Source organism: Physeter macrocephalus, chromosome 6 (assembly GCF_002837175.3).
Source record: "Physeter macrocephalus isolate SW-GA chromosome 6, ASM283717v5, whole genome shotgun sequence".
Taxonomy (NCBI): domain Eukaryota; kingdom Metazoa; phylum Chordata; class Mammalia; order Artiodactyla; family Physeteridae; genus Physeter; species Physeter macrocephalus.
The window spans coordinates 19,693,976-19,720,719 of NC_041219.1; the positions used below are offsets into that span (position 1 = coordinate 19,693,976).

At 32.7% G+C, this 26,744-nt stretch overlaps 1 protein-coding gene across 1 annotated transcript in view; it reads left to right on the forward strand.

The window, feature by feature from the left end:
• LRRIQ1 (leucine rich repeats and IQ motif containing 1) overlaps positions 1–26,744 on the forward strand; it is a 291,039-nt gene that overhangs the window by 191,140 nt on the left and 73,155 nt on the right. Inside the window, exons 19-23 of the mRNA XM_055085241.1 lie at positions 13,521–13,610; positions 14,258–14,379; positions 14,877–14,972; positions 15,231–15,313; positions 22,890–22,991. Of these exons, the coding sequence (XP_054941216.1) occupies positions 13,521–13,610; positions 14,258–14,379; positions 14,877–14,972; positions 15,231–15,313; positions 22,890–22,991 (493 nt within the window). The remainder of the gene's footprint in view (positions 1–13,520; positions 13,611–14,257; positions 14,380–14,876; positions 14,973–15,230; positions 15,314–22,889; positions 22,992–26,744) is intronic.

The following is a 26,744-nucleotide window of genomic DNA, read 5'->3' on the forward strand; positions in this document are numbered from 1 at the left end:
GTCTGTTGTAACTTCTCCTTTTTCATTTCTAATTTTATTGATTTGAGTCCTCTCCCTCTTTTTCTTTATTAGTCTGGTAATGGTTTATCAATTTTCTTTATTTTCTCAAAGAACCGGCTTTTAGTTTTATTGATCTTTGCTATTGTTTTCTTAGTCTGTATTTCATTTATTTCTGCTCTGATATTTATGATTTCTTTCCTTCTGCTAACTTTAGGTGTTGTTTATTCTTCTTTCTCTAGTTCCTTTAGGTGTACATTTAGATTGTTTATTTGAGATTTTTCTTGTTTCTTGAGGTGGCTTGTATAGCTATAAACTTCCCTCTTAGGATTGCTTTTGCTGCATCCCATAGGTTTTGGATCGTCACGTTTTCATTTTCATCTGTCTCTAGGTATGTTTTGATTTTCTCTTTGATTTCTTCAGTGATCTCTTGGTTATTTAGTAACGTATTGTTTAGCCTCCATGTGTTTGTGTTTTTTACGTTTTTTTTCCCTGTAATTGATTTCTAATCTCATAGCATTGTGGTCAGAAAAGATGCTTGATATGATTTCAATTTTCTTAAATATACTGAGGCTTGATTTGTGACCCAAGATGTGATGTATCCTGGAGAATGTTCCGTGCGCACTTGAGAAGTGTCTTTTGGTTGGAGCATTTAATCCATTCACGTTTAAAGTAATTATCGATATGTATGTTCCTATGACCATTTTCTTAATTGTTATGGGTTTTTTTTTTTGTAGGTCCTTTTCTTCTCCTGTGTTTCCCACTTAGAGAAGTTCCTTTAGCGTTTGTTGTAGAGCTGGTTTGGTGGTGTTGAATTCTCTTAGCTTTTGCTTGTCTGTAAAGCTTTTGATTTCTCCATTGAATTGAATGAGATCCTTGCCAGGTAGAGTAATCTTGGTTGTAGCTTCCTCCCTTTCATCACTTTAAGTATATCATGCCACTCCCTTCGGGCTTGTAGAGTTTCTGCTGAGAAATCAGCTGTTAACCTTAAGGGAGCCCCCTTGTATATTATTTGTCGTTTTTCCTTTGCTGCTTTCAATAATTTTTCTTTGTCTTTAATTTTTGCCAATTTGATTACTGTGTGTCTTGCCATGTTTCTCCTTGGGTTTATCCTGTATGAGACTCACTGCGTTTCCTGGACTTGGGTGGCTCTTTCCTTTCCCATGTTAGGGAAGTTTTCGACTATAATCTCTTCAAATATTTTCTCTGGTCCTTTCTCTCTCTCTTCTCCTTCTGGGACTTTTTCTTTAATTCTTCTAGGTCTTTGTTAAACATTTATTGCTTCTTCTCGATCTTTGCCTCCATTCTTTTTCCAAGGTCCTGGACCGTCCTCACTATCATTATTCTGAATTCTTTTTCTGGAAGGTTGCCCATCTCCACTTCATTTCGTTGTTTTTCTGGGGTTTTATCTTGTTCCTTCATCTGGTACATAGCCCTCTGCCTTTTCATCTTGTCTGTCTTTCTGTGAATGTGGTTTCTGTTCCACAGGCTGCAGGATTGTAGTTCTTCTTGCTTCTGCTGTCTGCCCTCTGGTGGCTGAGTCTATCTAAGAGGCTTGTGTAAGTTACCTGATGGGAGGGACTCATCGTTTGTGCGTTTTAAAATTGCGCTGTACATCTCTTTTCTTATTGGCTTGTAGGAGTGCTTTATATAATCTAAATACTTCTCTGTTTTCCTGTGCAAATATATTCCCTAAATTCTGGGATTTCCCTTTTTTTTCTTTTTATGGTTTAGTTTGATGAACAGAATGTTTCTGTTTTAAATTAAAAACAAAAGTTTTTAGTTGTGACATATAAGAAATATTTGCTTACTCAGGTCAGTAACATATTCTAGAAACTTTATTATCTTAACTTTCAGCATTTAAGTCTGTGGTGCATCTAGAATTAAATTTTGCCTGCAGTGTGAATAAGGGGTCAAGTTTCCCTCCAAACATGCACATTTGGTTATTTTGTTGACCCACAACCATTTGTTGTTTAGACCATACTTTTCACAATGGATTACAGTGGAGGCTTTATTTAAATTCAGTAAACTGTGTGCGTGGGTTCTCTTAATTTTTCTCATCATTCTGTTGTTTATTCTTATATCACTACTTCAATTTCTGTATAATTTATAATAAATTTTGTTATCTAGTCTTATAAGAGCTCCAACTTTGTTCTTCTTCAGAAAGAACTGCTATTGCTACCGTTGATCCATTTCATTAATGTACGAATTTTAGAACCATCCTGTCAATTTGCACAATAAATGTTAGTATTTTCTCTAAGATTGCAAGAAGTCTATAAATCAATTTGGAAGAACTGATATTTTTAGAATACTACATTTTTAAATTCATGAAGATAGACTATCTCATCATTTATTTAAGCCACTTAAAATCTCTGCCCATAAGAGCAGAGATTTTTTTTCTTGTGCCTCTTATTTATTTTTCTTGCTTTATTGTCCTGACTACTACCTTCAGTAAAATGTTAAATAGTGGTGATTTTAGCAGGCATCTTTTGCTACCTCCTGGTCTCAGGGTGAAAGCTTTCCACCATGAAGTCAGATGTCTAATACATGTTTCTTGTAGAAACTTTTTTTGATTGAGTTACCCTCCTTAGTAGCTTCTTACCGTTCCAAAAGTTTAATGTGATGATGATGCTGATGATTCTCTATACGATTTGGATTTTATCAGATACTTTTTATGCCTATAACATTGATTTTTAAAAATTAAACCTTGTATTCCTAGAATAAACCAATTTAGCTATAATACATTACCTTTTTATATATCTCTGAATTTGATCTGCTAATATTTTGTTTAGGATTTTTGCATTTATATTCTAGAAGCTGTGCCCGTAAATTTTCTTTCTTGTAAAACTCTTCAGATTTTGGTATCAAGGTTGTGTTGACCTTATATTTGATTAGGAAGTGTTTCCTATGTTTCTATTTTCTGGAAGAGTTTGATGTAAGATTGATGTTATTTGTTTCTTAAAAATTTGTCTTAGCACATAATCTATTTGGGATAATGTTCCATGTGTACTTGAAAGGAATGTGCATTTTGCAGGTGTTATGGTTACTAAAATCTCAATTACTTCTAGTTTGTTAATTGTGTTTAAAAGAATCCTTATTTTTAGTGATTTGGGGAGGTTTCTATCAGTTATTGACAGAAGAATGCTAAAATCTCTTCTTAAGATTGTGGGTTTCTCTAAATCAGTTTTTAGTTCTGTCAAATTTGGCCTCATACTTTGAGGATATGTTATTAGGGTATACACGTTTAGAATAGTTAAGTCATTGTGTTATTGACCCTTTTATAATGATAAAATTTCACTCTTTAACTCTAATTTCCCTCTTTAACTAATTGCCTTATTGGCCATTCCCTCTGATATTTTCATACTTACAGCGACTTTCTTTTGACTGGTAATTTTATAATATATGTTTTCCTAACCAGAATTGCTTGCTTTTTTTACTTCTGTGTTTTAATTTGCATGTTTCCTACTGACCCATCGTGTAGTTCACTAATCATCTCTCTTAAGTTATCTAATCATTTTTAGCCTATCTATTAAATTCCTAATTTCAGTTATTCTGTTTTTTAGTTCTGGAATTTCTACTTGATTATTTGTTGTAAATTCTAGTTGTATATTGAAGTTTTCTATCATTTCCTATATTTTCTTGAACATACTGAGTATGGTATATTCAAAGTTTTCTCGGTTAATTGAAACATCTGGATCACTTGTAGGTTTATTTCTATTGACAATTTATCTCTTGTATTGGGTTGACCAAAAAGTGCCTTCGGTTTTTAAGTAAAAATAAACGACACGTTTTTCATTTTCACCAAGAACTTTATTGAACAACGTATTCATCCTTTTGTTCCACTACCTTCTACCATTTTTCAGGCAACTTCATAATTCCATCTTCCCAAAACGTTTTATCTTTTTGAGCAAAGAACTGTTACAGGTGCCTTTTACAGTCTTCCAGGGAATTAAAATTTTTTCCATTAAGAGAATTTTGTAAAGACTGAAATAAATGGAAATGCAAAGGTGCAATGTCTGCTGAATATGGCAGATGAATCAGAACTTCCCAGCCAAGCTGTAGCCGTTTTTGCCTGGTCATCAAAGAAATATGTGGTCTCACATTATCCTGATGGAAGATTATGCATTTTCTGTTGACTAATTCCAGAGGCTTTTTGTCAAGTGCTGCTTCCAGTTGGTCTAACTGGGAGTAGTACTTGTTGGAATTAATCGTCTGTTTTTTTTTGAAACAAGCTTATAATAGAGACTCCCTTCCAATCCCATCATATACACAACATCATCTTCTTTGGATGAAGACAGGCCTTTGGTGTGGTTGGTGGTAGTTCATTTCACATGCCCCACAATCTCTTCCCTTCCACGTTATTATACAATATCCACTTTTCATCACCTGACACAATTTGTTTTAAAAATGGAACATTTTCATTATGTTTAAGTAGAGAATCGCATGTGGAAAAATGGTCAAGAAGGTTTTTTTCACTTAACTTACGTGGAATCCAAACATCAATGCTATTAACATAAGCAAGCTGGTGCAAATGATTTTAAACGCTTGATTTGGATATTTTGAGTTTGTTGGCCATCTCTCACGTGGTATAACATTGATTGTTCTCAGTTAATGTCTCGATTTGATTGCTGTCAACTTCAACTGGTCTATCCAACTGTGGAGCATCATCCAGGGAGAAATCTCCAGCACGAAACTTCGCAAACCACTTTTGACATGTTCGATCAGTCACAGCACCTTCTCCATACACTACACAAATCTTTTTTTGCGTTTCAGTTGTGTTTTTACCTTTCTTTAAATAATAAAGCATAATATGCCAAAAATGTTGCTTTTTTTCCATCTTTAGTATTAAATGGCTACACAAAAATTCACCAATTTTGATTTTTTTTTAATGCACTCTGATATGACAGCTGTCACAATACAATCTAACAAAATTGTTTCGAATGAAGTTAAGACAACTAAGCACTACTAGAGCCATCTTATGGAATAAAACGAACAAACCTTTTGCCAGCCCAATATTTTGAGTCAGCCAATTCTCTTTATTAGCATTTAGTCATTGATTAAGTATCAGACATATATGTAAAAAGTATAAAGACACTGGAAGATGTTTTATTTCTCTAAAGAGGATTTAATTTTGTTCTGATAGGCAGATATTGTATAGAAAGAGATCCTTTTGAGGCTTATTTTTAAGCTTTGTTAGGGCTGGTCTATTTCTGGTTTCTCTTAGGGTTGAGCCAATGTAATGTCTAAACTGAGAGAGGGATATTTACCAGGTTACCTTCGCCTTGTTTTTTCCTGAATTCTAATCCCTTTCTGCATAGCATCAAATGACTAAAGAAATTTCTTCTTAGCTTTTTAGCACGCCAGCTATTGCTATTGCACTTTGAGTCTAGGTATCTCTCCAACACACATACTACTTGGGATTTGCAAACATATGAAGGGTTTATTTTATACATGACTTGGAGCTCACATTTCAGTGGTTCTCTCCTCTCAGGGATCTTGGTCCTTCAATCCTAACTGCCTTGGCATCCCTACACTTTACTCTGTCTCTTCATTCCAGTGAAACTGCTACAAGTAGGCCTTAGATTTCTGCTTGGCTTCTCTTTCCTGTTAATAAAATAGGGGCTTTCCCTGAGGGAAAATGTGGCAGGAAATACAGGATTCACATCTGCATGAGACTCTACTCTCCGGGATCTTAGCTTTTTAAGTCTTGACTGCTTCAATTGTTCTTGAGTACCTTCAGCTCCTTTTTTAGTCCAATATTTATAGTTGTTCTCAGGCAAATCTGAATTCTAATTAAAGGTATACCAGAATAAAATGTCCAAAATGAAATGTTTATAAATATTTCAAGTCAGTGATTAAGTGTTTCAGACATTGTTCTCACCACAGTGAACAAAAGAGATAAAATCCCTGACCTCAGTGACCTTACATTCACTTAAGGTGACAGACAGTGAATAAATATATAAATATACAGAATACTATAAGATATTGAAAATTGCTATAAAATTTTTTATAAGGAAGGTTAAGAGATAGAGCATAGAATCTGATTGGACAATCATGGGAGGCCTACATGAGGTGAAATATTTTTATAGAGATGTGAAAATAAAGTGAAGGGGTAGCCACTGGGTAATATGGTGCTGGACTAAGTGGAGGGCAAGTATGGAAGCCTTGAAACAGGAACTTTTTGAGTATACTAAAGAAACAGAAAATTCACAGTAAGTAGAACTGATTAGTAGTGGAGAATAGCCAGAGATAGGGAAGAAACAGAAAAATGGTCAGGGAACAGTTCACATAAAGCCTATGATATGAAGTCAAGAACTTTGAATTTTATTTCAAATGTAATAGAACATTATTATTGGGTTTTGAGCAAGGGAGTTAAATGTATTATTTGTTTTAAATGGATGAATTTGTTTGTAATACAAAGATTATAGTTTAGGGGAGCTAAGAATTAAAGCTAAATACCATTTAAGGTATTATTACTTTGCCTTCCTTTGACATTTTTTTTACTCCTTTTTTAATGGCCATCACTTTATTTTAAAATCATCTTACAACTTCAGATGACATAATCAAATTACAAAAGTGTCCCTATATTTTTTGTTCTTTCTTTCTCTTACTTTCCTCTATACAACTGTAAGACATATCTAACCAGGACTTTCCTTTTATCTCTTATTTAGGTCATAACAATAGTTGCCTTTGGTATAGTCTATACTTTTCTTTAAGATTTATCACAAGAGAGTTGTAGTGATATACATGTATTCAAACTTATATTTTCCTTCCCAGCCAACAAATACTGAATGTTTACAGTATGGTAGGTACCGTGCTTGGTGCTAGGGTAGGTACATAGACAGATATAACATGGCCCCAAGTTTAGGATATGTCAGAAATATATTTGAATATTTTCAGCTATAAAAGAAGTAAATATAAAATTGTCTTAATAAATTAGCCTCAAACAAAAAGCCTGGATCAATCTACCATGAAGTCTTTATATTGGTTTGTTGCCTCTCTAAAATGTGTTTTCATTTTACAAATGGTTAACCAAGGGGACACTGATAACGAAGATCAATTTGTTTTAGTTTTTATTAAGCATAGTTTACCTTAATTTTTTAAGTGCCAAGAACTGTGAGGGATCTGAGATTGTATCCTGCATGTAGTCTAACAAGTTACGCTGCCACACTATCATGGATGCTGGCAGAAGAAATGAGACATTTATTACTTGTCATATCAGGCAGCAGAAGCCTCATGTTTTTATCTATTCCCTTTGCCCCCAGGTTCCATAGGCAGGAAGTCCCCCTTAGGAATCCGGAAGCTTAGGAAACCCTATATTTTATAAAAGGCTGCTAGCAAACCTGTTCATCCTATGCTCCAGAGGAAGTAGTTATTTTCTTATACCAGACAGCAAACAAATTTTGACTTCTGCTCCAGAGGGAATCACTCAAAGACTACATCTTCCAAGTCTGTTAGCTATATTAACATACTTGGAAAGATAGTCCAGAACAAAAGATGTCATAAGTCATGAAGAAATGTTAGAGACCTATGGAAAATTATCTCCCAACAATATGTACCCTTCATGTGTACATAATTTTCACACAGGTACCCACTCCAGTGGCTACTCTGAATAATCTGACAGGGACTAGGACAAAATCCATTAGGTTATCCTCATGATACATTTAATGAAGGATACTATCAATACCCCAGGCGTTTCCTCTTTAAGTTTCTGTATTGACCTTCCCACTAGACTTGAGGCTGTAATCCAGGTACAGCTGGAAGTATTAGCTATTACAGACTCTTTTTGGGCCCTCAAGGAGGAAGTCAAAGGCAGTTCTGCCATCTAAAACAACCCTGGCCAGTGAACTGAAGCTGACTTGAATGCTTTCCAGGGCCATAATGGTGTTTCCTTAAATGTTTGAAGGTGATCTATGACCAGGACACCTTCCAGGTGGCATTTGTCCGCCCCATAGGATGACTGAGAATGGGAGTGGGGAAAACATCCAGGCTGCACCCTGAGGATGTGTCAATCACGCTCCCCTGAGACATCCTATTAGGGAAAGGAAATATGTTTCATGCCCAGGAATGATCAGGAGAGAATCCAGAGTTGTCAAAATAGGACTGTATTATCCTCCATGTATTTTTTCCTAATCATTACCTAGGAAGTAGCTGCAAGGGTATGATCCCTTTCTGGGGACAGCCACATTAACTGATCAAATTGCCTTATTTAGGTATGTGGAGAGAAGGAAGTGAGAGTGGTGAAGTTAGACTATCAGCTCATTGTTGAGTACCTTTTGTGATAAAAGGCACATAACTCTCAGGCTCCAATGGTTCAGAAAACTGAAAAATTATACAGATGAATGTCAAGGGCCACAGTTATATGGCCAAACTTAGCTGATAGATAACCTGAAGATGTATCAAAAGTTGAGAATGGAGGAGAGGGTTTAGAAAGTGAGATTTGAGATTCATAATGGGCCAAATTTCCAAACTTTAAGGATTCTGAGGTGCTACAAAAGTTATCAAGAAGTATTAGAAAGAATTCTTTTGAAAATGGCATGAGGCAACTTGGATAGAAGAGGAGGAAAGTATTGGGGCTCCGAGTTGGGGATGGTGAAGATTAAAAACGAGACCAAGACATGGCTTTTAGAATTTCTAAGACCTGTTCAACTCTAACTAACTTGTGGCTTACAGCAAATCTGATTCTAGTTTCATATGTCAAATAAAAGGATTATATTAGTTGGTATGAAAAATTTTGTACATACATATACAAATAAACATGAATGTTATTCCCGGCTCTTCTGATAGCCTTATTTCCTAGTCTCGCAAAGTTGGATTATAGGATAATAATTTCTTCTCTGATAAAGGTCAAATATATGTATATCTGTTCAAATGTTCAATTGTGAGTACACAGTTACAAATTTATCTAAGTTCAAGTTTATTTTTAATGTGTAAGTAAATTTGATAATAGTCTTCTATTAAACAGAAAGCTTTCCAAATTCTCAGTTGTAAGTTAACGGAAGGTTTTCTTAAGCAATAATTGAAATTTGTATAAATGTCCAGTAGTAAGCATGATATATTAATATACATTTTTTTAAACAGTAGCATATTTTATAATCTTGGCCAATTCCTCCTGACATTTTGAGATTTTTTTCCTCAACATACTAGGTACTGCCAAATATAGTTGATATTAATAAGCTTGAACTCATATAAATCAGTAGTCTTGGTAACATTTTTGGTTGAGATTATGTAATTACTGAAAGTATCTTTAGCATTTTATATTAAACCTTCTATTTATGTCTCTAGAAATTTCCAAGAGACAGTGGTTCTGGAATCAACTAACACAACATTGTAAAGCAACTATACTCCAAAAAAAAATTAATTAAAAAAAAAAGAATTGTTCTGGAATCTAACAAAAGTTTGTGACCTTATATTAAAAACCAAGAAAAAGTATTTTCAAAGTTTTCTGCACTTTTAGATATCAATTTAAAGAACAAATTTTTTTCCTCAAACTTCATGTAGCTTTTCCAAGGAAGAAACCTCCATCATCATCTATATGATACAGCAAAGAAATCACTGTGCTTTGTGGGACCTTGTCCTGCTGCAGAAAGAAAACAGCTGGAGTCCCAGAGAGTATAAAAAGAGGTGGTTTGGCCGGTGTTTAAGAAAAAAAAAGTTGTTTGTTTATATAAAAATTAGTGCATAAGTCAGACTCCTTGCCTGGCATTACTAGTCCTTTTCCACAGTCACTCCTCAGATAGCATATTACTTTTAAAATTTCTCTTCCAATTTTTTCATTGTGGGAAAGTACACATAACATAAAATTTACCATCTTAACCATTTCTAAGTGTGTATTCAGTGGTGTTAAGTATATTCATAAAGTTGTGCTACCGTCACCACCATGCATATCCAGAACTCTTATCTTACAAAACTGAAACTATATACCTGTTAAACAATAACTCCTCATTCTCCCTTAATATCCTAATGTTATAAACACCTTAATTTGAATTTACACCAGCTTAACTTCAGTAACATCCATTAATTATTCTCCTTTATAGCTACATATCCACCCCTTTCAGTTGTTGATGTCACAAAGTTGCATCTTTATACATTGTGTGCTCCAAACATAAACTAATAATTTCTCTAAATAGACTAGTATTTTAAATCATGTGGAAAAGAAAATGTGGAGTTACAAACCAAACTTTCAATAATACTAGCTTTTAAACTAAGAATTGTTTGTTTTAAAATGTATTAGTATCTTAAAAAGTGGAGTTAACAAACTGTTGTTACAATAATATTAGCTTTTATAATTTCCCATGTAGTTACTGAGATCTTTATTTCTTCATATGCCTTTTAACTGCTGCCTAGTATCCTGCCACTTCAACCTGCAGAACTCTCTTTAGCATTTTTTTCAGGCCAGATCTAATGGTAATGAATTCTCTCAGCTTTTGTTTATCTGGGAGTGTCTTCATTTCTTCCTCAAATCAAAGGACAGTTTTGCCAGATATAGGATTCTTGATTGGCAGTTTGGGGTTTTTTTTTTCTTTCAGCACTTTGAATATATCAGCCCACTGCCTTCTGGATGTCAAGGATGCTGATGAGAAATCTGCTGATAATCTTGAGGTTTCCTTATACATGACAAGTTGCTTCTTACTTGCTCCTTTCAAGATTCTGTCTTTGTCTTTTGAAAGTTTGATTATAATGTGTCTTGGTGTGGGGCTCTTTGAGTTCATCTTACTTCAAGATCATTGAGCTTCTTGGATGTTTATATTCAGGTCTGTTATTGAATTGGGGAAGCTTTTAGTCATTATTTTTTCAAATATTCTCTCTGCCCGTTTTTTTCTTTCTTCTCCTCTGACTCCCATGATGCATATGTTGGTCCATTTGATGGTGTCTCACAGGACCTTTAGGTTCTGTTCATTTTTATTCAATCTTTTTTCTTTCTGTTCTTTAGATTTGATAATTCCATTGCTGTATCTTCAAGTTCACTCATTACTTTATCTGCCTACTCAGAGGCAGATCCCTCTAGTGAATCCTACCAGTGAATTTTTCTTTTCAGTTATTGTACTTTTCAGCTTCAAAATTTCTTCTTGGTTTCTTTTCAGGTTTTCTGTCTCTTTATTGATATTTCCACTTTGTTCATAGATCATTTTCTCCCTTCTTTTAGTTCTTTGAACATATTTAAGACAGTTATTTTAAAGTCTTTGTCTAGTAAATCTGCCATGAGGTCTTTTTTAGGCATAGTTTTGGTTGATTTTTTTCCTTTGAATGGGCTGTAAATTTTCCTGCTTCTTTGTATGCCTTGTGATTTTTATTTAAAATTAGACATTGAATGTAATAATATGGTAACTGTGGAAATAAGATTCTCTTTCTTCCCCAGTGTTTGCCAGGTTTTTTGCTTTTGTTTTTATTGTTTTTGTTTTTGTTTTTGTTTTGATTGTTTTAGGCTGCGTCTGTGCCAAGGATCAGCCTGAGTTGTAAACTCAAGGTCTTCTTGTTTCTTTTCTAAGCCTGTGCCTTCCCCTTGGGCATGTGTGCTGACTTTCCCCAATTTTTGCAGATGCTTTTGAATATCCTAATCTTTTTTAAACTGAATATTCTAGTCCTTTAGTGTTTGTTTCCCAAAAAAGGAAAAAGAGAAAAATGAAGAGGGGAGGAGTTTGAGGAAGAACACCTGCCCTTTAAATCCTCTGGAAATCACTTAGTAGGTGGGGTAAATAGCCTTACAGCAATAGGGGAGGTGCCACTCACCTCTTTGTACCTCTGAGATCAGAAGCAGCACTCAATGGTCAGAGTACAGATCTCCAATCTTTGGAAGACAGTGTCCTCATTATCCACCCTGGCTCCTGCAAACTGTGTGCAAGGTACTTCTAAAACACATGAATAGCTGCCTGCCTTGGGACTGGGGAATGGAAGATAGATAGCTGCGACTGTGCTAAGGGCTGACATTTACCAAAATTAACCACAATTTACCATGCAAGTCTTCCCCAGGACATCACAAGCCTTCAATAGACTCTAGAGTTCCAAAATGGTTACACTAGACAAATTCTGCCAGTTTAGTTGTTGTCTAGGTTGGGAGACAGGTTCCTGGTGCTCCCTACCCCACCATCTTCCCAGAATCCTCTGGCACATTGCCTTTCGTAATATTGTCTCCACATCTTCTCTTCATTTTAGCAATTTTACAGAGTAAGAATACTAATTTAATGATAGCTGATATGCCTTGGGCCTTGATCTTTCCTGGCATAAATATGAATTTTCCTTTATTTTTCATACAAAAGAAAGAATTTAGAAATCTGAGCCCTCCATACTGTTTGCAATTTTGCATTAAATAGCTCTTCTTAAACCAGATATATATTCTTAAACCAGATATAACTGGTATATAACTGTGATATATATGTTAATGATCTCTGCCTAGAAGGAACTGGACAATGTACTGGTGCACAACTGTGTCCTTTTTACATAGATATTCAAATAACATGAATCTGATTAGGTTTCCTAAGACTAAATGCTGTAAGTAATGGTCTGTCATTGCGCTGCTGGCCTGTAGTCAAGATGTCTTAGGCTTGCCTTTCCAATGGTTTTTCAAGAGATAGTCAAGAAGCACTGAAGCTGTATAAATGGAAAATTGCATTTAGGTCTTCTCAGATTATAGTCATTCCAGTTTTTAAAACATAAATATGTTTGATCATTTTAGAAACTTTTAAAAAACAAGTTCATTGGTATTATGATCATCCTTTTTTCTTAAAGATTCAAAAACAATTATAGAACCACAGAATATTATTTAAACCATATTAGATAATCCAAGTGAATAAAATTTAGATAATTGTACCCTAAATTATACAACACGAGCATAACTAATATATTTCCATGTAGAACGAAAAATTTGGAAATTACATAAATGGAATAAAGATGTTGTAAGATGAAGAGTGAAGTGACTTAAGACCATTTCAAAATTTAAATTTATATTTTTATCCTTCAGACTCTTGAACTAGAGAATATAATATCAGGAACCATGTTCTGTGTATTGCCACAAAATTCTTTTTTCCATCTGTTCAGAAAATTTGTGAAATGTTGAACTAAAGTTAAGTAAAAGCTATCTTACAGATGGTATTTACAGAAAATTGATACTAATATGTTAAATACTATAAATTTTTAATGGTGAGGTTTGGTGGAAAATATTATATTTTGCATATGAAAGAGCTAAAGGATTATTTCCCTCAGTTACATCTAGAGTTGGCTCAGAGTCATAGTTCTCAAACAGTTAAATACACTGAACAATCTGCACGTCTCATTTTTTAGAGCATGTGTGTACTCAAGGCTCTACTTTATTCCACTTGGGGATGAAAAATCTTATCCCATTTTTTAGAATGTTTGCATTAAACAGATACATAACATCTCACAAGAGTGAGCAAGTAGCAGATTTTCCTTTAAATAAAAATGCTGAAATACTTTCTTAACATGTGTAGTATATAAGACAATTTAAAAGAATCTTTGTAAAAGTTATGCAAACTAAATTATGTACGTTAATGTTATTATTTGTGCAGGCTGCCTTAGAGAAGGAATGGCTTGCTTTAGATTCCACCCGCTTCCCTTCACAAACACTGCTTCTTCCAAACCAGCTGCACTGGCCAAAGGTAACATGTCATGGAAACCTCTTAGTGCTCGATCTTTGCTCATTTCTTAAGGTTATGCTCTGCTGCAGTGATTAATAATACAATTTATTGACTTGAAAAACACAATTACTTTTAGAAGCCTCTGACTTCCTCCTCATCCCCAGATGTAATTTTTCATGTAGCTTTTCTTTCATTTGCTCCTGATTTTTTTCTTTATTTTGGATTTCTTTCAACACTTTATTTCACAGTAGCAAAAAAAAAAAAAAAAAAGATATGCTTCAGCTGCATAAAATCACTAGTTGACAGCACTTTAAAAATACAAAAATATGCATTAAAAGGGCAACAGCTGAAGATTCTCAGTCAGAGGTCAATGGACTGTAATATCTGTTATTTATTTGATAATCTTTGAAGTTTTTGTTTTCTGAATTTTTTTCATGATCTTTGCAGTTAATCATTCTGTATATGCAAACTATACCAAAAGCATATCTCTCATGACTACAACAAAGGACATTTGTATGTATATTCCATAAATTTCATTTGATTATAATTTTTAATTTTTATGCGAGTTTTTCTTAGGCTACTTAGTAATATGCATGTAAAGTAATACAATATACATGCTAGATTTTTTTCAATTTATTTTATACTTATGTACATTTTTTTCTGTTAAGTTCTCTGGAACCTTAAAATCTGATGATACTTCACTTAATTTACCAAGTCATCCAGCTCAAGCATGGCTGTGTAATGAGAAAGAAAGTTTGTTGTCATCGGAACACACACAATTTAATAGCAGGTAAGCTAAATTGCTCTTTTAGAGGATCAACCTTTAATGAATGACAAGAATATTATACTCTTTACAAAAGTAGTAAGATGATGAAAAGAGGTATGAATTTGTTAAAAATGTAATGATTTTATGGAGTTTTCAGTGTAAGTAAAGTGTGTGATATAAGTTTATTAAAGCAAATACAAAACTTAAGTGTCAGTGAAATAATGTTAACTGTTGTAAACAAGTGAACTTTTAAATACTGCTATATAGGTAGAGATAAGGGTTAGAATAAAAATTCCATTGCTGTGTTTCTTTCAACGAAAGGATTGAAATATGCTTCAAGTAATTGAAATGTAAACATTTTAAATTAATGGCAGACTTTTATTACTTTTCAAGATAAAGTTTTTCTGTAACTTAAATGTATTTTATTTCCCAGTTTGAGACAACATAAACAGCTTGTAGTTTTAAAAAGTGCTGATATACTTGTCTTGATTCAGTTAAGTGTGGTTTTTTCCTATTGCTAGATCAGAAAATAGAACCTTATCCAGGACACCTGAATCAAAGACCAACAGAAAGAGTTTGCTAAAATCTGAAAAAGAAGAAAAAATTTCAGAAGAATGGTATGTGGTCGGTCTGTTTTACACTACTATTAAGGAATTGAGAAATTTTTAAATATTCAAAGCAGATATTTTTCAAGATTTCAAGAATACCTTTATTAGTTTTTAAGAATTCATACCTGTGTTAAATTACAGATTCTTAAATGGGAATTCAAATTTGTTTGGGTATGATATAATTCAGATATGTGTGTTTATATGTATGTGCATATATAAATATAGTCTGGGGATTTTTGGTCTTTATTAAATTTAATCTTTTAATAGGGGCTTTAAGGATATTTCTACTGCTCAGCAAATGCTGAAGAGAGCACAGAAAATGAAAGCAAAGAAATTAAGGAAAAAATTAGGTGGGTAATCAATGATCTTTGCATAACTATGTATCTGACATTGAAGATAAAATCTTTTAAACTATTTTTTAGCAAATTGTATTTAATGAGAATAGAAATGAAATGCACAGATATGAGAATGTCCAAGGTAATAATCCCATAAAAAAAGAACAAGAAAACTTAGAGAAAATTATGATATTACATTTAATGATTTATTATACTCTTAAATGCTATTTTCACTTTTCCCCTGTTTCTTAGCTACTTGGCTATTGATTATTCTATCTATTGTGCACTGAGAATTATGCTGTAATTGGTTTCGAAGCTGGCTCATCTCAGCAAATGTTGATTCTAAAGAGCGTCTGCTTCGTGTGATTATTCCTTTGTGTGTTTCTAAATTGCTTGATTATTCAGTAAATTATTTCTATAAATTCATCAGTTCCATGAATATCAGCTATGAAGACTTCACAACTTGACACTTTGGAAAAGGAGCACAGTGTATATCTTTTGTGATTATGCTGAACTTGTGAAATGTTCAAAGGCATCTTTTCTTCTGTTCCATTTGCCAGGCTATTCAAATCATTTGTCTTTCTTTGGACACCTCTAATCATTTTATTAAAATTACTTAATATGTGGAGTAATTTATAGATGTTAGAGCAAGAAATTGGTTGTTATGAATTTATAACCATAATTAAAACAATTTAAAATTATTTGTATATTTCATATAACTTTGCATTTACTTAAAACTTTATATTTACTCATGGACTCATAGGCTCAATATAAGTAACATGACTTTTTTTTTTAATCTGTTTTGAGTTTCTCTCACTCATCAGTTTCTTTTATAAAGATCTTAATGTCAGTGAAATGTTTCCATAAAAGTAACATTACTCCTGAGAAGAGCAAGGAATCTATATTTATCCTATAGTTCTAGCTTATATCAGCATACAAAGAAGCACTCAGATTAATTTTTATCTTTATTAATTTTTCTATTATTTTAATCAGTTCAGTTATAGAATTCTAAGAAATATGTACATTTAATTTTTAAAAACAGAAATAAAAATAACCAAGATACTGTTGGTTTCTAAGTAATAACTGTTATTTGTTGGCACAGCACTTACTAGCCATTGATAAATTACTGATGACTCAGTTTTATATTCCTAAATTTTCAACTTTCCTTTTTTGGCATTATATTAGTGATATCTTAATTTTCCCTTTTATCCTTTTGAGATAACTATAATGTTTTTTGTTGTGTACGAAACATTTGTCAACTTTAAAATATTAAAATTTTAAGCATTTTTAGAGAAAATGTAAATATGTGCTCTCTTTGTCAACTTGCTTTATGCCTCCTGTACTCTTGTAAACTCCTACTAAGTTCATCAGGGCTCTGTGGTGGTTTCCCTGGGAAATACAACCCCAAACCCTTAATGATGATGAGACTCTCAGTTCCAGGGAAGTGGAATTCAGTAAATCGGGGTAGTTTGATAATGTTATATTGCTTTGATATATATTTCTACTCATTTTCAACAGTATCAAAAACAATGTTTAATCAATGTTTTGAGAAAAATAAAAGTTACTGAAACTCCTGGCGCAAGTTCAAATACCAGAAGTGGCTTAAGAACTGATTCAGCCAACGTTCAACAAATAATTATTATTTATTTATGTTCAAGATCTAATTTCTTAGATATTTACAGTGTTTGCAATGTCTGTGATAGTGAAGGTAAGGAAAATTTTATCTTGTTGCAATCTGTCTCTGGAAATATATAGGTGTTTCTTGCTAATTCTTGTAACTGAGGGGTTTTTTTAGGTTGAGTACATTTTTAATTGATCAGCATAGTCAATAATATTTTTTAGAAAAATTTTAATAAGGAATATATGCTCATACATAAAAATCATTGCTTTAATGGCCAAGAATTAGACATAATTATTATGAAGCAAAAATTAAACCTCTTTTTATCTGTCACAAGGGGGCATGGTAGGGTAACAAATGAAAAAGGGCATCCAAGTTAACAACCACATCTTAAATTTAACATTTTGACAGTGGTCATTAAGTATGACCTGTTATCTCTTCCCTCTTGCGTCTCCCTCCCTCCCAAGAGGGCAGAGATATGGGAACATATGTATAACTGATTCACTTTGTTATAAAGCAGAAACTAGCACACCATTGTAAAGCAATTATACTCCAATAAAGATGTTAAAAAAAAAAAAAAAAAGCATGACCTGTTAGGTAAAAATCCAAAATGGCAACTGTATAATTTTTATGGGGATATTTACCCCAATTACATGATTGTAAACCAAATTGCATTCTTATTACTGTGTGAGGTTTTGTGTCTTTACATTAAGCTTTTGTTTTGCTTCTGTTTTATCAAAATAGTATTAGATTGATGAAATAAAATAAATTTTTTTAAAATTTGAATTTTGAAGTGTAAAACTTAATGATGACCTTTAAATCCTCCTCACTCTTTTTCTCTGCTCACCCTTCACAACATATACACAGAGTAGAAATAGTCAAGGTAAAATTAAAGATGAAAAAGAAAATCAGTGGGATGCTCTACAATTATGATACTTTAATCTTTAGTAGGTTGATGATGTAGACTTTATGTCATTTTGTATATGGGAGCAAATCATTTAAGACTCGGTAACTCCGTCTTTCTTCTTACAGAATAAAGAATTTTCTAGTGTTAATGCAATCAATTTGTGCTATGCTGTTAACTTATTTGAATCTGCCTAAAATAATGGCCATAATTTTAAACTTTTATGACTCACTAATAAATTTAAATGAGCTTTAGATACTTAAATTCTGTTAAATACTTTAAAAATTTACAAGTAATTTTCAAATATACATATATATGTATATATCTTACATGCACAACTTGCCAAGTTGAAAATTTCAAGCCACCAGAGGGCAACAGTTTTCGTAGAACTGTTGGAGACTAACCAGCTCTGTGTGGGTAGGGAGGGTGTCAAGTGGGGCAGTCAGAGAATAGAAATTTAAATGGAATCCCTAAAACCTAACAAAACACTAATCCTCTTGGAGGTGGGGCATAAATGCACGAAGTGTGGAAGCTTTAATTCAAATTTCATGCCATGAAAAACCTTAGAGCAACTTGCTCAGTAGCAAGCTCTTAATAATATTTCCTGTTTCTGTCTTGTACATATAGTTATTTAGCCAAGGGATATGAGTCAACAATATTTGATTTAAGATGAGAGTGAAAATAGGGCAGAAGGTAGGGGGTTAGTTATTTGAAGAAAGTTGCAGATAGAGGAAGAATACCACTGAGGTTGCTGATTAATGAAGAAGCAAGGGGCTGAGAAAGCAAGCAGTGTGGGCAGCCATCAGAGGACACTCAGTATTGATGACTTCCATTAGGATAAATGAGGTCATCTGCTTTAAACAGAAGAGAGAGGAGGGGGAGAGGGAGAGGGAGGGGGAGGAGGAATTAATTAGAAGCCACAGGATGGAATCTAAAATTGTGAGGAGTTACCATGATTTACTTCGTTTGGTTTTGGCTTCTAATTGTTGTTATTCCTAGTAAGTCATTGCTACTTCCCTCATGATGGACATAAGTGTGAGCCAGTAATGACTGGTCTTGTGTTTGTGGGGTTTTGTTTGTCTTTTTGTTTTTACTGTTGCATCATGCACAGAAGTAATTTCAGAATCTGGTGATCTGGGATGGAATTTAGCAGGGAAGTTTAGAGTTTAGTACTGCAGTGAAGAACATCACGTGTAAGGTGAGAGTTGCTGGGTTGTTGAAAACCCGAGGGTCAATATCCTAAAGATAGTGAGCATAATTGGTAGCAAGACTGAGATGAGCCAGATGGAGAAAGAGAGTGAGTGAGTGGTTTTGATGTGGAGCACTCCTGAGAGAGGAGAGGTTTTGAGTATAGGGATTTTGGTGGAGAGCAAATGGTAAGAAGTTTAAGGGCTAAGAATATAAGGATGAAGACATAATGTGGCTTTCCAACATTTATAATATTTATGCATGTCAAATTTCATAGTTAGAAGAAAGAAAGATCAGGATGAAGCAGACAAGGTTAATTTTGTTATAAATGTAGAGCCACCACTAGGGATTAGAATCATCTTGCAGCTGTTAGTAACACCTAGCACAGTTTCAAGTACATGTTAAGCATTCAATAAATATTTGCTGATTTTATTTCAATGAAGAAAAAAGCTTGAGACTGTGTTAGCAACATTTAGTTTTAGCCAAGAATTAAGCCAGGTAGAAAATAATTAAAGCTAACTTCTTAATGTGAATTAAACAGTTCATGGGCTATAGCAAAGAGATCGGGTTGCAAAATGATAAGGTAATTAAGAAATGTTAAGGAAGGATCAAAAGGGAACAGCTTAGACAAAACTGTGACAAAATGAAGTTTATTGCTGATTTATTTTGTTAACCTTAGTGATTCCCAAAAGGAACTTAAAAGAATTTTGATCAAATGTTACTTTGTTGTGCTCTGAACAAACAAACAATAAAACTTATTTGAATACTAAGATCCTGGGGGACCCAGTCTCCACTTGTTCCCCACCAAATTCCCTGAACTTAATACCATGGTAGATGTTCAATAAATAACTGTTAACCAAATCAGCAGTAGGTTAGCTAAAAGTCACTAAAGACATTTGACTCTGTGTATGTGTATTACTGTGTTTATTTTATAGTCATTTAAATATATGTTTATATTTGAGAAGGCAAATTTAAATTAGTAAATAATACTTCTTATAAAAATGAACTATAGCTAGTCATTCAATCTTATCATAAAACTTATTTTACAGCACTGCTCTACGTGGCATATACAGAAAATGGATAATAACCAGATTTTCACGTATGTCGTTAATGGGAATAAGATAAACCAGTGAGCTAAGATTAGGTTTATAGAAACTGTAAAGAGATTGCACAGGGGATGGAATAATTTTAAGGATATTATAATGCCTAAATAAAATTGTTACTTAAATGAGGTAATGGATAGGAAGTGTTGAATACATAGCCACATACATAAATGGAAAGTCAGCTTACTTATGGGTTTCTTTAACTATATGATAAAGATGTATTTAAAACCTATTTTCCAGATACTGAGCAAGTCATACTGGGAGAAAAAAATTTAAAAAACAGCAACATTGACCTGCCTTTGATGATTGCTGAGGAGTAGATTTAAATGACTTTGTAATGCTCTTTACAATATCCTTATATCCTGGCTTTCTTACTTGATTGTGTATTTTTTGAGGGTAACAGTAGTATCATTCATGGTGGTCTTTTTGGGTACTATCAGAATCAAGTGATTTTTTTTCCCGTCTAGAATTACTATATTTTTTGCTTCTTATCATTATTCCTTATTATTATTCCTTAGCAATTTGAATTAATTTGTTTTTAATCAGTTTAAGGTGATGCAATCAGAATGTTTTGAAACACAAAGATTGAAAATGTAGCACTCTTTATGTGCTCTTGATGAATAAAATGATTTTATTGAGTAAATTGAGCTAGACAACTCTTCTAAATATTTTATATGTGTTAAATTATTTAATCATAATAGTGTGAGGAAAGTGCTGTCATTATCCATGTTTTACATATTAAGAAATCAAGTCATAGAGAGATTGTTATTTGCCCAAAGGAGTGCCAAAGAACTTATAAAAGATCCATTGCTCTTATTTCATGTGCTATACTGAATAAAATGAAGTTAGTTATGGATCCATCTATTTCCTATATGTCCCACCTTATTCAAATAGCAATGATTTAAGATCTTTTCCAGGAATATAATAAGTTGGAAATATTATTGTTGTTTATGTTTTAATTATATGCTTACTAGCTGCCCTTTATTGAGCACCTACACTTATGTCTTGCTGCTTTACACACATTATCTCATGAATTCTCACAGTAATATTTCAAAGTCAGCATTATTGGACAAAAACGGAGGCAGAGGGTGAGACCAATTTGTCCAGAATCATACAACTAGTAAAAGTTGGAGTTTGGATCTAACCCAGGTCTGTCGAATTGTAATATTTTTGCTAAGGAAATACATAGCTCAAATAAAAAGGCAAGAAAGTCAGGAGAATGTGTAGAAGGATCAGCAGGTTATAATAAGATATCATAGAGTATGTAAACCCATGATAATCTGCCTTCCCTGACTGACTAATGCTCTGCCTTCCCTGACTGACTAATGCTCTTTTTAACATGTCGTGGTTTTTTTTTTGTAAATGACTTAAGTGATATATAATACTTAATTAAATATATAGACAGAGTTTTTTTATTATTCTTATTGATAATTCATATTGAATTCATATAGAAGCACCCAACTCTTATAATACCTTAAGTCACTTATAATTATGAGATGTATCCAAATATTGACCAATATCTCTCCTAATCTGAAATATATAATCTCTCTGAAACACGTAAATCATGCTTAGCAAGGGTAAATTATTACTGGAAGACTAATGGAAATCTTCAGCATGCTCATGTTTGAGAAATAACTCTGCAGATACTCTTCTGCAATTCACGTTCTAAAAAACGTGCTACTTTAGCATTTAATTAAAATATGTAATTTGGGTTTTATGATATTTTAAATCTTATTTTTTCATTTAGTATATTCACTTCTATTGCACTAGATAGTAATCGAAGATTCTTAGAGTCTCTTTTTGCAAAATGATGTAAGATATTATTAAAATGTATGCTGCCCTGAATTGTGGTTTTATGTTAACCTACTTCATTTATTTTTTTATTGAGGTATCATTGACATACAATGTCGTACAATGTGAGTAGATATATTAATCTACTTTAAATGCAGAACTTTCCACTCCTTATTCTACTCCCTGTTACTTATTTCACTATTTTCTTTTCTTACAGTTCTTCAACAAGCAGAAACCTTTTGTCTTAATTCAACCACACTAAATCCCTAATTTCACATTCCACAGAACCATTTATTATCAATAAAAAATTATAGGGCCCTACATTTACAATTATTCTATTTATTTTGTAAAATTAATAAATTCAGAATTCTCTTGGCTATAAAAAATACTTAGAATTTATACATCTTCATTATGTAAAATATCATACATCAAGGCAAACAAAAAATCAGTCATTTATCTTTAAAACTATTGAAAATTATATTTTATCTGTTTCTTATCTCATTACTTGTCTTGCTTCCATCTCCTATATCTTAGCTCCTTAGAGTTTAGAGAATTAAAAAAGTAGGGTATATGGTTTTTCCTGTAACAATAGATTTTATCTACGTGTATTTATGAAAAATTTACCTTATTCCAGCAGAAATGTCAGGAAGTTAACAAAGGAGCTAAAATAATAAACAGTAAAACAACTCTGTAAGTAAAAAGATGATGCCATAACTGGAAAATTTAAATGTAAATTTTTTCTAATTATTAGTTTTTCTGTCCTGTATATAAAGTATTGGCTATATGCTTAATCAGATAACCAAGAATATATAAATGTTGGTTACTTTTTCATATTATAAAGCTTTTTAAAATAACATCATAATCAATTTCACAGAATTTTATAGAATGGCTATTATTTTTAATATTATTATAAAAAAATGTATAGCGATTTCAGAGAAGGAAAAAACCAGAGCTAAGCTTTTGTCTTATTTTTCTCATTTTGTCTAGATCCCACTGTGCGCCTAGCATTATTCAAAAACAATGAAAATAAAGTATCTGATACAAAATCACCAAAGAAAGCACAGCCACAGAGAGATGGCTACTTTGAAGGTATGATTTAATCACAGATATATAGAAAAGTAAAAAAGATGGAAAATTGTATTTAAAGCAAACTTTAAAAGTCCTTATTAGCCCTAAAGTACAGATATAAAAAATTATGTATAAAATATAATTAAGTAAAAGTCAAAATATGGCTCTTGGAGCTAAAATACTAATTTGGTGTCTTGATTCATTAGCATAGTAGTTTAGTATTTGTATAAATGCTTATATAAATTTAAATTCTTTTTATTTTTATGTGAAAGTCTTATAATGCTGTATCATCAGTGTTGCTAATTATATTTAAATTTTACACTGACAGATAATGTCACCCTATATCAATGGAAGTGAGTACATGTTGAAATGACATTCTAATATATTTACTGCCAATATATACAAATTGCATTAAACATTATTAATTAAACTCTGGAATTTTAAATATTTTACTATATTTAAAGCTTGTCCAACTCACTTCTTGGGTAAAGGATCTGCATATCTATGTGGCAGATTGTATTCCTTATTTCAGCATTCAGAACAATTATGGGCTTATATTATTAATCAGGAATATTTAATGTAATAGAGTTTGCTAATAGCAAGTTTGCTATTGCTTTATCTTTAATATTAAAATGGTCATAATTTTGCCTATAGTTTTGGATTGTAATTTCTAATAGGAAAAAATGGAGTCAAATATTTTGAATGGAAGTGAACTATTCAGAAATTTTAATACTTCATCTTCTGTACATTTTAAATAAATCTTAAAGGCTATGCATCATTATAGCATGACTGAAATAGATAAATTTTAATTTAAATTTCTATTCAGTAAGGTCTCAATTAAAGAAAAATTTGATAGCTACCAATTTTATATTTATTCAGAGATACCTACTAAGTATGTAGGGGTGGAAGACATTGGGTCTAGAATTTTCTTTAAGTATATAGTAATAAAAATATGCATAGAAAGATAGGTAAAGCAAGTCTGGCAAATTATTGAAATTGTTAGATCAATAGATGATGGTATAAGGAGGTTTGTTTTACCATCCAATGTTTTTTAATATTTAAAATTCTCCATAGTAAAACATTAAAAATGTGATGACCAATGAAGGTGTAAAAAAATCAAAATTATTGCAAAAAATGTTTATGGATTAGTATTTTAATATAATTACAAAATACTTTCAATGAAAATAAGGCTTCGGTTTTAATCAGGGCTCATTTCTTTGTAACAGTCTTAACTTCACCATTTCACTGTTTTTGAAAGGAAGAGTAGAAATTCTGCTAAAATCAATAACAACTCCACAGATATTACCTCTTAAGTAGTATAGCACTGTTACTTTAGAAAGGATATGCCTAGGAAGAAAGATAATTGGGGCATTTTTGCCCTTTAAATTAGCATGTACTTTAGAATCAGGAAGAAGAACTCTATCCCAACCTGTTCTGTTACATTTTCTCTTATCCTATGAAAGGTGAAGATATGTTACCATCAAGAATAGTATATATGTATACAGTATATCTATTGATTTGTATACTAAAATAAAATATTCCAGGAGAAGTTCAAATAGTGATAGAAATAAAGTGGAACATTTCTGTATATGCTTTATGATACAATGTGCATTTTTGTTTTCTTTCCTCCATATGAAATGTGTTTAGTTTACTTTTTTATTTTTAAACCTCAAGTACATTTGGCATGTCATTAATTTCCCTGAATGGTCTTTATGTATGTACCATATATTCTAGTGACTGATAGTTATGTTAAGGCATTTTTTTTTTGAAGGAATGGGCTTGGCAAAAATGATTGTTTGTAGAAGAACATTATTTTCCCTAATTAATATGTTTATTTCTGCCCCCTTTTTTAAGAGGAAAAGAGTAAGTCAAAGATTATTTGATTATTGCTGGCCACGTTGAACCCCATGTTATCTTTAATTACTGCTCTGGCCTCATCCACCTCCTAGACTCATACTCTTTATCTTCTGACTGGCCACAGAGGACAGTCAGCTTCCAAGTTAGCAACCTGACTAACCACAGCTTAGCCCGCACATAGCAACAAAGACCCAACGCAGCCAAAAATAAAACATAAATAAATAAATAAATTTAAAATAAAATAAAAGCAGTCCTTTGCCTTCAATTTTTTTTTTTTTTTTGGTGGTACGCGGGCCTTCCTCCGCCGTGGCCTCTCCCGTTGCGGAGCACAGGCTCCGGACGCGCAGGCCCAGCGGCCATGGCCCACGGGCCCAGCCGCTCCGCGGCACGTGGGATCCTCCCAAATCGGGGCGCGAACCCGGTTCCCCTGCATCGGCAGGCGGACGCGCAACCACTGCGCCACCAGGGAAGCCCTGAGGGCGCATTTTTAAACCAGGTGTTTTGAGATACAATTTATATAGTATAAAATGTACCTGTTCTGAGTATGATTTGATAAATTTCAATATATTTACAGTTATACAACCTAAATCTAATATAATTTTAATCTAATTAAAATCACCACAATCTAATTTTAAAACATTGGAAAAACTTTGCTTTCCCTTAAAAAATTCAAATAAAATTAATAATTGGGTATCTTACCCCCAAAAGTGAGGGAGATCAGAATTAAATTTTACTGTAGGTTTAGATTGAATGACTCCATGTGGAACAGTATCTCAACATATTTGTATGCCTGCACTGTAATAATTTTCTTGGTTTTGTTGGAATTAGATGATAGTATTATTTGAATATTTTTTCTATATTGCACATATATTTTATAATGACTTTGATTTTTAAAAAAAACTAAATTTAAAAATACTTCACATTGCAATGTAGCCTATGTGGGATTTTCATGATTCCTCTTATAAATTGTACTAAAATGCTTTGATTTTTTTTTTTTTGTCTTTATCTGGATGTCACTAGCAGGATAGAGAGGATGGTAGATATACTCTATTGGTCTGGGATTTAAAATATGCTTAAATATGGGGAATATTTAATATGAAATATCAAAATATGCTTAAATATGGGGAATAATATGAAATGCCAAATTATATTAAATGACATAAGGTAAATTATACCCTTTTAACAGACCATGTTTTACAAAATATCTTTATATTTCGCTATATTCATGACTTGCTGGCAATTTTTGTCTGGCTGCCCTTAACCCTTAAGACCCCTTAGACCCTTAACTCAGACCTAAGGCTGAAGAATCTTTGACCACACCTGTTCACAGGGTAATCTCATACATGTGCCATGTGTCAGATATCAGTTAGTTTTTCCTATGATATGCAATTTAAGAGCCTGAGCACTTTACAGATTCAACACTGGTTTACTTGACTTATTTGCTTATTTATTTATATTTATTTAATGTCCGGTGCTTGTCTTGGTTTATTCTGTATCACCAATGATTTCTACTTATGTTTCAATATCTGATCTCGCCTTAGAATGTAAAACATTTTTAAATTATTACCTTAAATATTTTCCACCAAGTTTCCTTTTTATGTTTCAGATGTTCAATTTGGAGCCCTTACGTCACTCTTCCCTGGCTATCACTGATATAAGAAGAAGCATAGCTTAATGAATGTTAAGTGTAGATTCTAGAGTTAGTCAAACACAGTTTGAATCTTGATTCCACCTTTTATTGGCTGTGTGACCTTGGGGACATTATTTAACTTCCCTGTTTAGCATTATTTTTTCACCTGTACAATTGGATACTAATAGTACCTACTTGTTGGGGATTACATGAGATCCTACTTGTGAAATGCTTGAAGCACACAGTATAAATACATAGTAAGTGCTCAAAACTTGTAATCTTTGGCA